Source organism: Perna viridis, chromosome 2 (genome assembly GCF_037379345.1).
Source record: "Perna viridis isolate PV_CMFRI_1.1 ecotype Kerala chromosome 2, ASM3737934v1, whole genome shotgun sequence".
NCBI classification, from domain to species: domain Eukaryota; kingdom Metazoa; phylum Mollusca; class Bivalvia; order Mytilida; family Mytilidae; genus Perna; species Perna viridis.
This window is the reverse complement of record NC_142446.1, coordinates 40,664,380-40,676,877: the sequence shown is the minus strand read 5'-3', so window position 1 is coordinate 40,676,877 and position 12,498 is coordinate 40,664,380. Positions and strand designations below refer to the sequence as shown.

At 30.7% G+C, this 12,498-nt stretch overlaps 1 protein-coding gene across 1 annotated transcript; it reads left to right on the top strand.

Annotated features, from left to right (window-relative positions):
• The first annotated feature begins 172 nt into the window (after positions 1-172).
• Positions 173-11,977, top strand: LOC148625055 (dnaJ homolog subfamily C member 3-like). Its single transcript, XM_088568256.1, has 11 exons — positions 173-354; positions 746-853; positions 1,810-1,934; positions 3,320-3,394; positions 4,054-4,197; positions 5,043-5,224; positions 5,666-5,891; positions 6,737-6,857; positions 7,532-7,664; positions 8,087-8,232; positions 9,800-11,977. The coding sequence occupies exons 1-11, from the start codon at positions 267-269 to the stop codon at positions 9,952-9,954; spliced, it is 1,503 nt and encodes a 500-aa protein (XP_088424382.1). The 5' UTR covers positions 173-266; the 3' UTR covers positions 9,955-11,977.
• The last annotated feature ends 521 nt before the right edge of the window (positions 11,978-12,498 follow it).

Below are 12,498 nucleotides of genomic sequence, written 5' to 3'. Positions count from 1 at the left end.
GAGATTATGAATTTAAAAAGTTAAAATGTGTATCAATATTTTTGAATATACAAAATAGCACAATTTTTTAAAAATTGAGACATGTTAATGATAACGAATTACGAAAAAATCAATTGTTTAAAAAGTAATTTTAAAAGAAAAAAAAATTATTTGACCCGGAAGTGATTATGTTGACCAATCCAGGGACAACACGAATGTTCGCTTGTTTCATTTCCACTCAGCATCAAAAACTTATGTTATGCGTGTACTAGTTGCCTAACAAAATAATGACATACTTCAAGAGGATGTTGGGCTATCCCAACTTTGAAAGGAACTTTATTCTCTTAATTCTTAGTCTAGATATGTGTTTAATGGGTAAGTACTAAGTTCCAAACTTGCAAGAATTTCATATTTGCTGATTAAACTTAAAGTGAAAATAGAGTGAATTATTTTCTCATAGCTAGTACATCAGTACATGCTGGGTTTAGTGGCTTATTCTAACTTTAATTACAGGTCTGTTGTTGTACCCGACTTTAAAATAGATAAAGAATAAGTTCACTGTGAAAGCTGACAAAATTTGAATTTGATGTCTTAACCTATATATACCCTATATAACATACAGTAACTGAACAGTGAATTGTAGTTTTGTGTCTTCCAAAAGGGTCACACTCCTGTTGATATTAATCCACCAGTCTGTTAAGCAATGGCTCTTGCTATGATTACTGAATATTTTCTTTAGTTGCAAGTTTATCGTTTTTTTTTCTAGGTGTGTACAGTGCTAGCAAGGATGTAGAAGAACATTTAGCAATGGGGAAGAAACTTTTGGCAGCAGGACAATTAGCAGAGGCATTATCACATTATCATGCTGCTGTCGGTATGTGTTATTCATATTTATGCTTGGTCAAGATGTAAGCAAATTGAAAAATCTACTCAATTAAAATATCTTATCATGATTCTATCTTCCAGGGTAAGGCATGAATTGCACTGTTTAGTATTATAATTTTCAACGTTACAAACTTACAATGCCATTTGCAAGTATCTTTTCATAAAGACAGTAAACACAGAAGCTGTATCCATTTACATGAACTGATGCGTGCTATTACAAAGTATTCATGTTTATTTTGAAACTAAATTTGGTAGGTTCATTTTTAATCTCAAAAACAAGTAATTACGCAGTGCAGTTTTTGTCTGCTTGGTTTTTTCTAGTTATTCCCTTTGGACCTGATATGCCATTTGCAAGTATCTTTTCATAAAGACAGTCAACACATAAGCTGTATCCATTTACATGAACTGATGCATGCTATTACAAAGTATTCATGTTTATTTTGAAACTAAATTTGGTAGGTTCATTTTTAATCTCAAAAACAAGTAATTACGCAGTGCAGTTTTTGTCTGCTTGGTTTTTTCTAGTTATTCCCTTTGGACCTGATATGCCATTTGCAAGTATCTTTTCATAAAGACAGTCAACACATAAGCTGTATCCATTTACATGAACTGATGCATGCTATTGGAAAATATTCATGTTTATTTTAAAACTAAATTTGAAAGGTTCATTTTTAATCTCAAAAACAAGTAATTACGCAGTGCAATTTTTGTCTGCTTGGTATTTTCTAGTTATTCCCTTTGGACCTGATATATCATAAATCGCTACAGTTCAGTGAATAGTCGAATACTACTCACTCTGATACTTTCGTCATTATGTTAGAAATTGTTAGGGTGGTTTGACGAAAAATCTTTTTTGCTATCTTGAACACAACATTGAAATGTATTATTTTGAATAATTCATGTGATTGCTTACCAATTAAGTCTTTCGTTTCAATTTCTTTGTAGAGGGAGATAAGCAGAACTACTTAACCTACTTCAGAAGAGCTACAGTTTACCTTGCTCTTGGGAAATCTAAATCAGCTCTTCCTGATCTTAATAAAGTGATGGAACTTAAACCAGATTTCACAGCTGTAAGTTGTTCAAAGTCACTGTACAACTAAATGAAGATGGTAAAAGTATACTTTTATGAAATGCTTTGAATTAATACGAAATATTTCTTAAAAGAATATTTATACAGTCGACTCCACTTAATCGCATATCGCTTTATTGCATATTTCGGTTATTAGCATAATTTTCTCCTGCACAAAACCATTTCCTATTATTCTATTAGGGAAAAAATCGCTTATTTGCATAGGCCTTGCAGGTGCATTTCGGTTTATTGTATAGAGAATTTTGCCTCATCCAGGTAAAGACAGGTTTTCCCAAATTCTATTTTAAGCCTTCGGGTCATAAATATGTCAATCATATTTACTGTTGTAAAAACTAGGTAATCATCAATCAGGAGGTGTTAATAATGGATTAAAAACATAATGGACATAAAAGACAATTTAAATGATTTCTAATTACATTAAAATAAACAAGCACCTAGGTCAACAATGACTTCTGATGACCGGCCAAATATCACCTTAGGATGCGGCTTGGGATTCGGCTTGGGGTATTTTTTGTCCCTATTTAAATTCTTCCGACTACAAATGATTATCAATGTAAATTTAATTTTCTTTAATGAGCTGAACAGTTTTTAGTGAGCTTGGGTTACTAGGCATAACTATCAACCGAAAATTAAAAGTCATCATTCATTCAGTACAATGTCTAATGAAATTCAACTACCCTAAGGTGCCCCATACTATCCACACTTCGTAGGAATATATTGAGGTCAATGACACGTATAATACACAACTATCAGTGTACAATGGTGATTGAACAGAGGAATAAAAACGCACAGACCATTTCAAAAGCCCAGAAACTGCAAACATTGATGAAGATTACACTGAATCCTGGCTGAAATATGAAATATGGGATTTTCTTTCATAGAAAGGTCAGGAAATTACTTGACTATTTATAGATGAGAAACACGTGGTTTTACTTATAAATACACACGACGTAAAGAAGGTCAATAAACAAGATAAACACAATATATATTATTATTTATTGATAAAAGAACAATACAATGTGAAGGTCTATAACAATTAAATACCAGATCAGAAATGTTGAACAGTGATGTCCCTGGTTGATCCGCAGTATCGTCGTCTTACCTGAACTCACACTTCCGGTAAAATCGTAATTTCGGTTATAAGAATAGCCCGGTTATTTGCATAATTTTTACTGGCAAATAGGCTATGCTATTAAGCGGAATCTACTGTACCATCTTCATTTGTTATTGCAAACATATATTGGTCTTCAGTTCATAATCTGGAGTCAAAGTTATGCATAGTACAATTATGTTAGAATATTATACATGTAAATGCATTTGAAAGTAATTTCTAGGTAGTACAAATATATTTTGTATATTTTTTAGGCAAGACTACAAAGGGGTAATGTGCTACTTAAGCAGGGAAAGTTGCAGGAAGCAAAAGAAGATTTTGATACAGTGGTATGTTGATTTGTTTCAATCAGTCTTACAATTTATCCAATTAAGTCTTTGATAACCAGATATCATTAGAAAATGGAATTTATTAAACTAACCTTTCAAGGGGGTTCGCCATGCTGTCATGGCTTAGAGTTAGGTGAGTTAAATAGCATAAGGTAATGAAACTTTACTAACACCCATAGTCATGACAGCATCACTATCCTGATAATTGGGTTTAGTTTCAAATCAGTTTCTTATTAAATTATAATTTCAAATTTCTGGTTTTCAAATTTACCTTCTAGAGTAAAACGTCTGTGACTTTCAAGTTTCAAACCAGTAGTCCACTTAAAGAAAATTAAAAGTTCACAATAATATGTCAATGATTGTTTATAACAATGACAATATGTCAATTTAAGGTCAAAGGTCTAGGACCCAGGTTAATGAAATTTAAAAAGGTCAAAGGTTAGACAGAAATTGCAAGGAATTGTGGGACACAGACCTTTGACAGCCACAAATTTTAACCCCTTAATTCAATTAATACCTTGTTTGAAACTGTTGTCATGTTTGATAGCTGTTCCATGATATATTACACATATTTCAAATTAAGGACACATGTTCATAGAGAAAGTTCTCAATTGTAGAAAAATAAACACTATATCTAACAACATGTTCAAATGATACAGGTTAAAAAAGAGCCCACTAATGAAGAAGCCATGCAACAGATCCAATTATTGGCTCCAGTACACAGTGATATCTTAACAGCTAAAGATTTCTACAGAAACAGACAGTATGATGCTGCTATAGAAATACTTAGCAGAATTATAGATGTATGTATTGAATGGATGGATTTATCTAAATTAATTTGTATGTTAAGAATTTTTTGTGAAATTTTAATTGTTTAAAGAAGCAGGAGTGTTTAATGATTTATGATTTTATTTTTGATTTCAATAATTTTATTGGCTGCAGAGATCTTCATTGTTTTCCAACTTTTGTTTCAGAGTTATGGGACTTATACACAGCTGGTTTTTTTTTCACATAATTATATAAAGAGTTGTTCTAAACAATACTATGATGAATAGGGTGACCACATTCACATGAATAAATACTCCTATGCTGTATAAATATTTGACATTCAGCGATTTGACATTTATTTGCAAGAAGTGAAAGAAAATGAAACAAAACACTTAAGAATTTGATCAATCTATGTAAAATAAGACCTATCAATGTATGTCACCATATTAAGGATCTAACAACATTCTACTTTCTGTTCTGATGACTTTTCTAATCAGCCAATCAGATTTCGTCTTTCACGATTTTGAAAGCATTATTCAAAGGGAAAAAACTGAGGATTTTGAAAAGGTCATCAGAACAGAATGTAGATTAGTGTTGTTAGATCATACACACAGTGACTGAATGGAACAATTGATATGTCTAATTTTAATTTGTTTGGAATTTGATGCAACTTTCATAATTTTATAAATTTTTTATTACATAATGCCGTTGTACACCTCTTTTGTTTTTCTAACTAAATGAAGTATTGTGTTTTCTCTATGGTTTCTGGATAGGGGAGTGGATGGTAGGTTTTCTGTATGGTGTCTGAATAGGGGAATGGCTGGTATTATCTATTTCTTGTTTTCAAATTTTACTTCATATTCTTTTTTTTTTTTTTCAGATATGCCCATGGGATGCTGAGTTGAGAGAGATTCGAGCAGAGTGTTATTTAGCTGTAGGAGAAAACTTCAAAGCCATTAGTGATATTCGTTCAACAACTAAACTAATAAGTGACAATACAGATGCCTATCTAAAACTAAGTCTTATACATTATCAAATGGGAGACGCAGATGACTCATTAATGTAAGTTATTTTGTTATGTAAAATTTGTAAAGTGAAACTACTTTATTTCTGCTACATGTATCTGGTTAATAATGTTAACTTTTTTTTTCAAATGTACATGATGAATAAAAGGTCAGTTGAGCTGCATTGATATTAGTCTTGTATTTGTGCACACTGATGTCATACTGTTACTTTTATACTTTTCTTTTATTTACCTGGAGAGTAACTGTAGACAATTTCACAAAAAGTTTTGATGTTAAACTGATCATAAGTAAAGATGTCACAATGCTATTATTGCATCATTGTTTATTACCAATTGAACTTCTACTACTTTTTGTGAAGTTGATGCCTATTTATATCAACTTGCACTTTGATATGACAGAAAAAATGAAATAGTATAGTGGTCTTTAGTTTTGGATAATTTTAGCTTTTTATTTAATACTTAATATTTTTGTGTTTCAGGCAAATTCGTGAATGTTTAAAATTAGACCAAGAACACAAAGCATGTAAAAAGCATTATACTAAAGTGAAAAAATTAGTAAAACAATTAAATTCAGCTCAGGAATTTAAAAATGAGAAGAAATATCAGGAGTGTGTAGATAAAGCAAAACAAATATTAGTGACAGAGCCTAGTGAAACAGAATATATATTGAAAGCTAATTCATTTTTATGTAACTGCAATCACAAGGTAAGTAGATTGTATTAAATACAGGAATCTGTAAGAATGAGACAAAATTGTGAAAAATAATGAATCATGCTCAAGAAAAAACACATAAATTTTACAATATTTGCACATAGTTTATGGTGTGTTGAAGACAAATTGAAAGTTTGTTCATTTTAGAAGTGTCAGAGATTGCAGAAAAGCAAGTTCAATGTTACAGTAGTATGATAGGAAAAAAGTGAATTATCTCCCTTTGATGATGCAGTTGCAATGCATTTCATATAATTTAAACCTTGAGTTACTGACACTTAAAAAAAAGAAGTGAATTCCATTTCAGATATCAACTTGAATAAAGTTTGTGGAAAGACTTATGTGGGTTTTTTTTTTTCACTGATTCACACACTGCCTGTTTCTGACAGAGAATAGTACTTAATTTCATAAATCACGTTTTTTTTGTTTGAGCTTTTGCTTTATTACCTTAAGGAATTAAAAGGAATCAGTGATATTAATTTTTTTAATAGGAAATAATTTCTTTAGCGAAACTGCTTGTCAATTATTCTCCAACTGGTTTTCTTATAAATAAAACTAGAATACCAAGAATGTATACATGGAATAAATGCATATATTCAAGATCAATATAAAAATGTGTGTATAGTTTCACGGATTTTTTATGTGTGCAACGCTTTATCTTCTTAAAATTTATCAAAGTTTTGCTATCAACTGGACTGCACATGTATGATGTTCATACAAAATTTTCACAAAATTAAAAAAAAGAATGATGGTAGTGATACATATAAGCCTTTATACTAAACAATAGAAATTAATTACTTTAAAATAACTTTATTTCTATCATCTCTCCTCTTTTTTTCCAGGCAGGACATATAAAAGATGGCTTTACTGCATGTGATACAGTTCTAAAAATAGACCCAGAAAATATTGATGCTACTGTAGATAAAGCTGAAACATATTTAAGTAATGAAGAATATGATGAAGGTACTGATATTTAAATAATTCATCTCAAAATTGTAGACTTTGTGTCTTAAAGAAATAATCATATTTACTGGGAATGCATGCCATTCACTAGGTTGCCAACTCTTAGGCAATCGTTACTGGTAGTTAATTTTTGATACGTAAATTGCTGTTGAAATTTTTATTTTTCCATTTTTAAAACTCTCAAAATTTTCAGAATTTTAGCACAATCTTTACAAATAGAAATATTACAAAGCCAAGTGTGAATGAGTATTAAATAAACTTAAACAAGAAAAATATACTAACCAATAGAATTCCAGAAAAATGTATTAGCCAATAGAATTCCAGAAAAATATACTAGCCGATAGAATGCCAGAAAAAATATACTAACCAATAGAATACAAGAAAAATATACTAGCCAATAGAATTTCAGAAAAATATACTAGCCAATAGAATTCCAGAAAAATACACTAGCTAATAGAATACAAGAAAAATATACTAACCAATAGAATACAAGAAAAAGTATACTGGCCAATAGAATGAAATAACCAATCAACTAATATAAGGAGCCTGATTAAGAAATGGCCCACCGCGAAAATTAGTGAACAATGCAAATAGATGACCTTTAACAATTATCAATTTTGGGAGCCAAAATAGTACATTGGTTTCCTTATAGAAGTTGCTGCTTTATTTTACAGCTATAAGATTATTCCAAGATGCTCAAAATAAGGATCAAGAGTCCAGAAGAATACAAGAAGGAATGAATAGAGCTCAAAAATTAAAAAAACAATCTCAGCGAAGGGATTATTATAAAATTTTAGGTGTTAAAAGGTTAGTGTTATTGACATGTGATATCAAAAATATATTTTAAGTTGTCTTCAGTGAGATGATTTTTTAAAACTCCTTTTAATTTTACAGAAAAGTATGTACATTCTGTTGTTGTTTTCATTCTAAAAAAAACTTGCAGAACTTCTTGGTTTCAGATTTAATTCAATCAGAATTTGAGAATTTTCAAACATTCCATTGTGACACATTGTAATATATTTAGAATAAGTCCAACTCTGACTGTGCCCAAAATGTCAGATAATGAAGTTACTTCCCTTTCGTCTCAGTTGTAACAAGCATAATAGCAACATCTTTTAAGACATACAATATGTTTTTTAGAAAAATTTCTGTTATAGACCTGAGGTTATTAATTTAAGTCATAGTGAAAATACTGTTTATTGAATTTTTCCATCTCATTTCTTTTGCAGAACTGCATCAAAAAAACAAATTTTGAAAGCATATAAAAAATTAGCCATGAAATGGCATCCTGATAAATATGAAGGTGATGATAAAAAATCAGCCGAGAAAAAGTTTATAGATATAGCAGCAGCTAAAGAAGTTTTAACAGATCCAGGTTAGTATTAAGTATTTCTTGTCAATGTTTTCAAATCTATATTTAATACTTTTTTAGCTCACCTGGCCAATTGCCATGTGAGCTTTTGCCATCACTTGGCGTCCGTCGTCTTCGTCTGTCCTTAACAATTTTTTAAAAAACTTCTCCTCAAAAACTGGACCAATTAGAACCAAACTTGCTTTGAATGCTCCTTAGCGTATCCTGCATAGAACTGATGTGGGGATTTGTGATCCGTCGAAAAACATGGCTGCCATTACTAAAATAATACATAGGGGTCAGTCAGTAGTTTTTCGCATATATATTCCAAAACCATTAGATTTAGCAAAATTCTGGAGTAAAGTGTTCAGCATGATAAAATCTATCTGTGGTCAAATTTTTGTATTAATCCATTAAGCCATGTTGGAGTCATTGCCCTTTATCTGCGTTTAATATACTATTTTTAATGTTATTTCTTTAAAAAATCTTCTCCTCTGACACTACTTGATCAATTGGACCCAAAGTTGATATGAATGTTCCTCTGGGTATCCTGCATAGAACTGATGTGGGGATTATTGATCAAACGAAAAACATGACCACAGTTACTAAAAATAAAACATAGGGGTCAGACTGTAGTTCTTTGCATATATCTCCAAAATGGTTAGGTCTAGCCAAATTCTTTTAATTGCTGAAATGATCCTTTTTAAAAGGCCTACAAAAGTCTTCGGGATAAAAGTTCGTCAGATGACTCCTTGTAAGAGTTATTGCCCTTGAAAGGGGGAAAATGATGGGTTTTTTTTTTAACAGTTTTCAACTAATATCTTGAAAACTATTATGATGGATAGAAACTTTCAATTAGTGAACTGATCCTTATGATAAGTCCTACCAAAGTTTTCTTGAGTCAAAATTGTTGTACAACATCTTGTTAAATTGATTGCCATTGAAAAGCAAAATTCAAAAAGGTGAGTGATTCAGGCTCCTGGGAGCCTCTTGTTTTTAACTAAAAATCACAAAATGAATCACAATGAAAGAATGAAATTTCTTTATACACATGTCTTTTTTAGGGGTAAGGGCATGTTTTGATATATTGCTGCCCATCATAAGGTTAATTAAAAACACTTGACAGTTTTTGATAATTATTTGAAGCAATGTTTGTCATCAATGAAAGGAAGCTCTCTTTCTCTTTTTCTTTCCATCATTTCTAATGTTTTCCATTGGTTCGCTACATTATGTATGTAGATTGTCTCTGTTTCATGTGTTCACCTTTAGGCCATGTTTTTAGATTTTTTCATATTTGAATCATCCCACTGCTGATGCTTCATTATTTTTTTCTTTTGTGGGGTCGGTTGGTTGAGCATATCATGCTTAAATTTGCAAGCATTACTATGTGAATATGTTACAACAAACTACATTTGTAGATGTGTTTTTTCTTGTCATGTTTGAATCATTATGCAAAAAAACAGAAAAAACATTATTTCTTCATTTAAATGGTTAACTGCATTAACTTAAAAATATTGTCTGATTATGAATTGTTAAAGTTCTGATAGTACAGTAAACAGTAGCATTTAGAAATTTTTTACTCTTATTTCAGATAAAAGAAATCAGTTTGATAATGGTGAAGATCCTCTAGATCCTGAAAACCAACAAGGAGGTGGTCCTGGTTTTAATCCATTTGGACAGGGATTTAATCCATTTGGAGGTGGTGGGGGTGGAAGTGGATTCAATTTCAAATTCCACTTCAATTAATGTTGCTGAATACTTAGGAGTCTACTTGTTGTTAAATGATTTGTTAAATGTGGGGGTGATTAATGTGTTATAGATCTGTGTAAGTGTTTAATGATGTATGCATGTTTAAACTTGAATTGAATGGGCGAGCTGTAATATGCTCTTCAAGAGAACCATGTTTTATGCAATCTCATTGGGCTGAACTTGCATATCTATGTGTACAAGAAAAAGCTAAATGGTGCCTTTACATATTATGTGTAATGGAAAAAAATTTATGACACTTGTGCGAATTGTATAGCATAAGCACCATGGGTACTCTGTTAAGTAAGGAATAAAGTGCAGTTTTTATTATTGATGTTATTAAAACCAACCCAAAACCAAATATATAAACTAAACCTGTAGCATGCTATTTTGGATGTTAATTTCTCACCAAGTGTGATATGTGATATGTGATACCTCCGAAAAGTTATCTGTCCGTCTGTCCATTCTAAGATGGTTTCCAGATGATACTTGTAGATGATATTGATGAATATTTTTTTAACTTTGTATAGTTTTTGGGTAATATAGATAAAGATTAAGTTCTAATTTCAGTTTGGACGGATTAGTACCACTAATGTAATGACCAAAATTTTTGCAACAAGAAAAGGGAGAACTTTTTCTGTTGCAAACTTGCTGAAAAGCATGTAGTATATAAATTGATAGTTACAAGATAATCCAGTCTTTTGCTAAAAATTCAAATAAATTTACATAATTGTAAATTGATTCAAATTGAATTGAATTGAAATATTCAATAGGAAAAATGATGATTATTGCCATATGTTTGTAGATGGGCATTTTATTCCTTGATGACTGATGTACAAGTACCTGTTCATTCTGTGATATTTTTGTTTTCAGATTTTCCATTTCTCATTTGTCTTCTTCTTATAGGGAAAACAACTTATTTAATCCTTTCTATCACTTCATTAATTGTCTTTAGTGAAACTACGGGGTATTTAAAGCTCACCTTTCCTTTTAAAAAGGTTCTTTTTTTTTTTAAATCTGTTTACTCTGAGGAGTAAGAAATTTATTTGATTTTTAGATTCAAAACAATTTTTTCTCCTTTTTTATTCTTATTCAACTGAAGAAATCCGTAAGTTATTGTAGTGAAGTATTATTTTTGATTTTTACTTGTCAGTTTCTCATTTCGTTTGTCATTTGAGGGTCATTCATTACATTTATTCGCTATGAACCAGTCTTATAACTTCTACTTTCGTATTCATCGTAGGAAACTTGTATATTATTTTTGATAATTTAATTCACTAGTATTTAAGATCATTACCTGTAATGACTCGAAAAATTGTTTGTGTCCTGAGTTGAATCCAGTAACTGTTTTTTTAAAATGAAGATGGTCAGAAGATATTTTATGTAAAGCTTTCATGCAATTTTTGTATTTGATTTCATGCATATGTATCCTTGCTTTTGAACATTTTTAAGATTAATTATACTTTTTAATTTAATTTTTATGTACTGGTATGCATAGTGAATAGTTTTGATGGGTTGCAATTTTTCCAATTTGTTCCATTACCACCAGGTGTTATAAAATTTTAGGGCCTTGAAATTTATTGAGTTACATGTATATGCACCCATATAGCAAACAATTTGTGAATGCCTTTATTTAATATATCTGCTATCCTCATAAGTATAATTAAAATTATCTACCTGCAGAGTATGTTCATACCGAATAACCTATTCATAATAAGTCTACATGACAGAAATATTGAATATGAAAAAAATTACACAAACACTGAAAAGGTGTAAAAAGACTTTGTTCTGTTTATGTGTGACTGCTTACGGTTTCTTTTTTCCTTTTTCTACTTTTGATATTGACCCATGGCAGGGATTTGAGTGTTTAAACTTTTCATCATGTATGTTAAATGATGTGTGCAACTGTTTCTGTGTTAAGAATGGTACAATGTCTGATTAATTGAGTGCTATGCTGAAGTCAGTTTGATAAAAATTGATTTATTTATAAGGAAAAGAAGTAAAATTATGATATTCTTTTAAATTGTCTTTTATTTCTTATATGACCCCAAAACATTTGTGGTTGTATGGCACTGTTGTCCAGGTCATCATCTTAAAAACACTTTTTTCTGCACAAAAGGAAGGAAGGTTGATATTAATTTTGGGGATTGTGGCTCCAACTGTTTCAGACAAGAGGCTCCCAGGAGGCTGAATCGCTCACCTGGTAATTTTTTTGTCTTTCAAGGGCAATAACACTAACAAGGAGCTCTCCGACAATTTTGACTCGATGAATACTTTGATAGGACTTTTCAGAAGGTTCATTTAATCAATTGAAAGTTTAATTCTATCTATAACTTTTTGGCTGACAACTGCTAAAAACATATTTTTTTTGTCTTTCAAGGGCAATAGCTTTAACAAGGAGTCATACTTTTGTAGGCCTTATAATAAGGATCATTTCAGCAATGAAAAGAATTCAGCTAAACCTGATAGCTTTGGAGATATATGCAAAAAACTACTGTCTGATACCTATGTTCTATTTTTAGTAATGGCAGCCATGTTTTTTGA

What these genes read in the sequence shown, in the direction of transcription:
- LOC148625055 (XM_088568256.1), top strand. Translation starts at nt 267, where the DNA reads ATGACATACTTCAAGAGGATGTTGGGCTATCCCAACTTTGAAAGGAAC. An exon ending in ACATTATCATGCTGCTGTCG is followed by an intron (nt 854 to 1,809) that starts GTATGTGTTATT and finishes ATTTCTTTGTAG; the next exon opens with AGGGAGATAAGCAGAACTAC. An exon ending in AGAAGTTTTAACAGATCCAG is followed by an intron (nt 8,233 to 9,799) that starts GTTAGTATTAAG and finishes CTCTTATTTCAG; the next exon opens with ATAAAAGAAATCAGTTTGAT.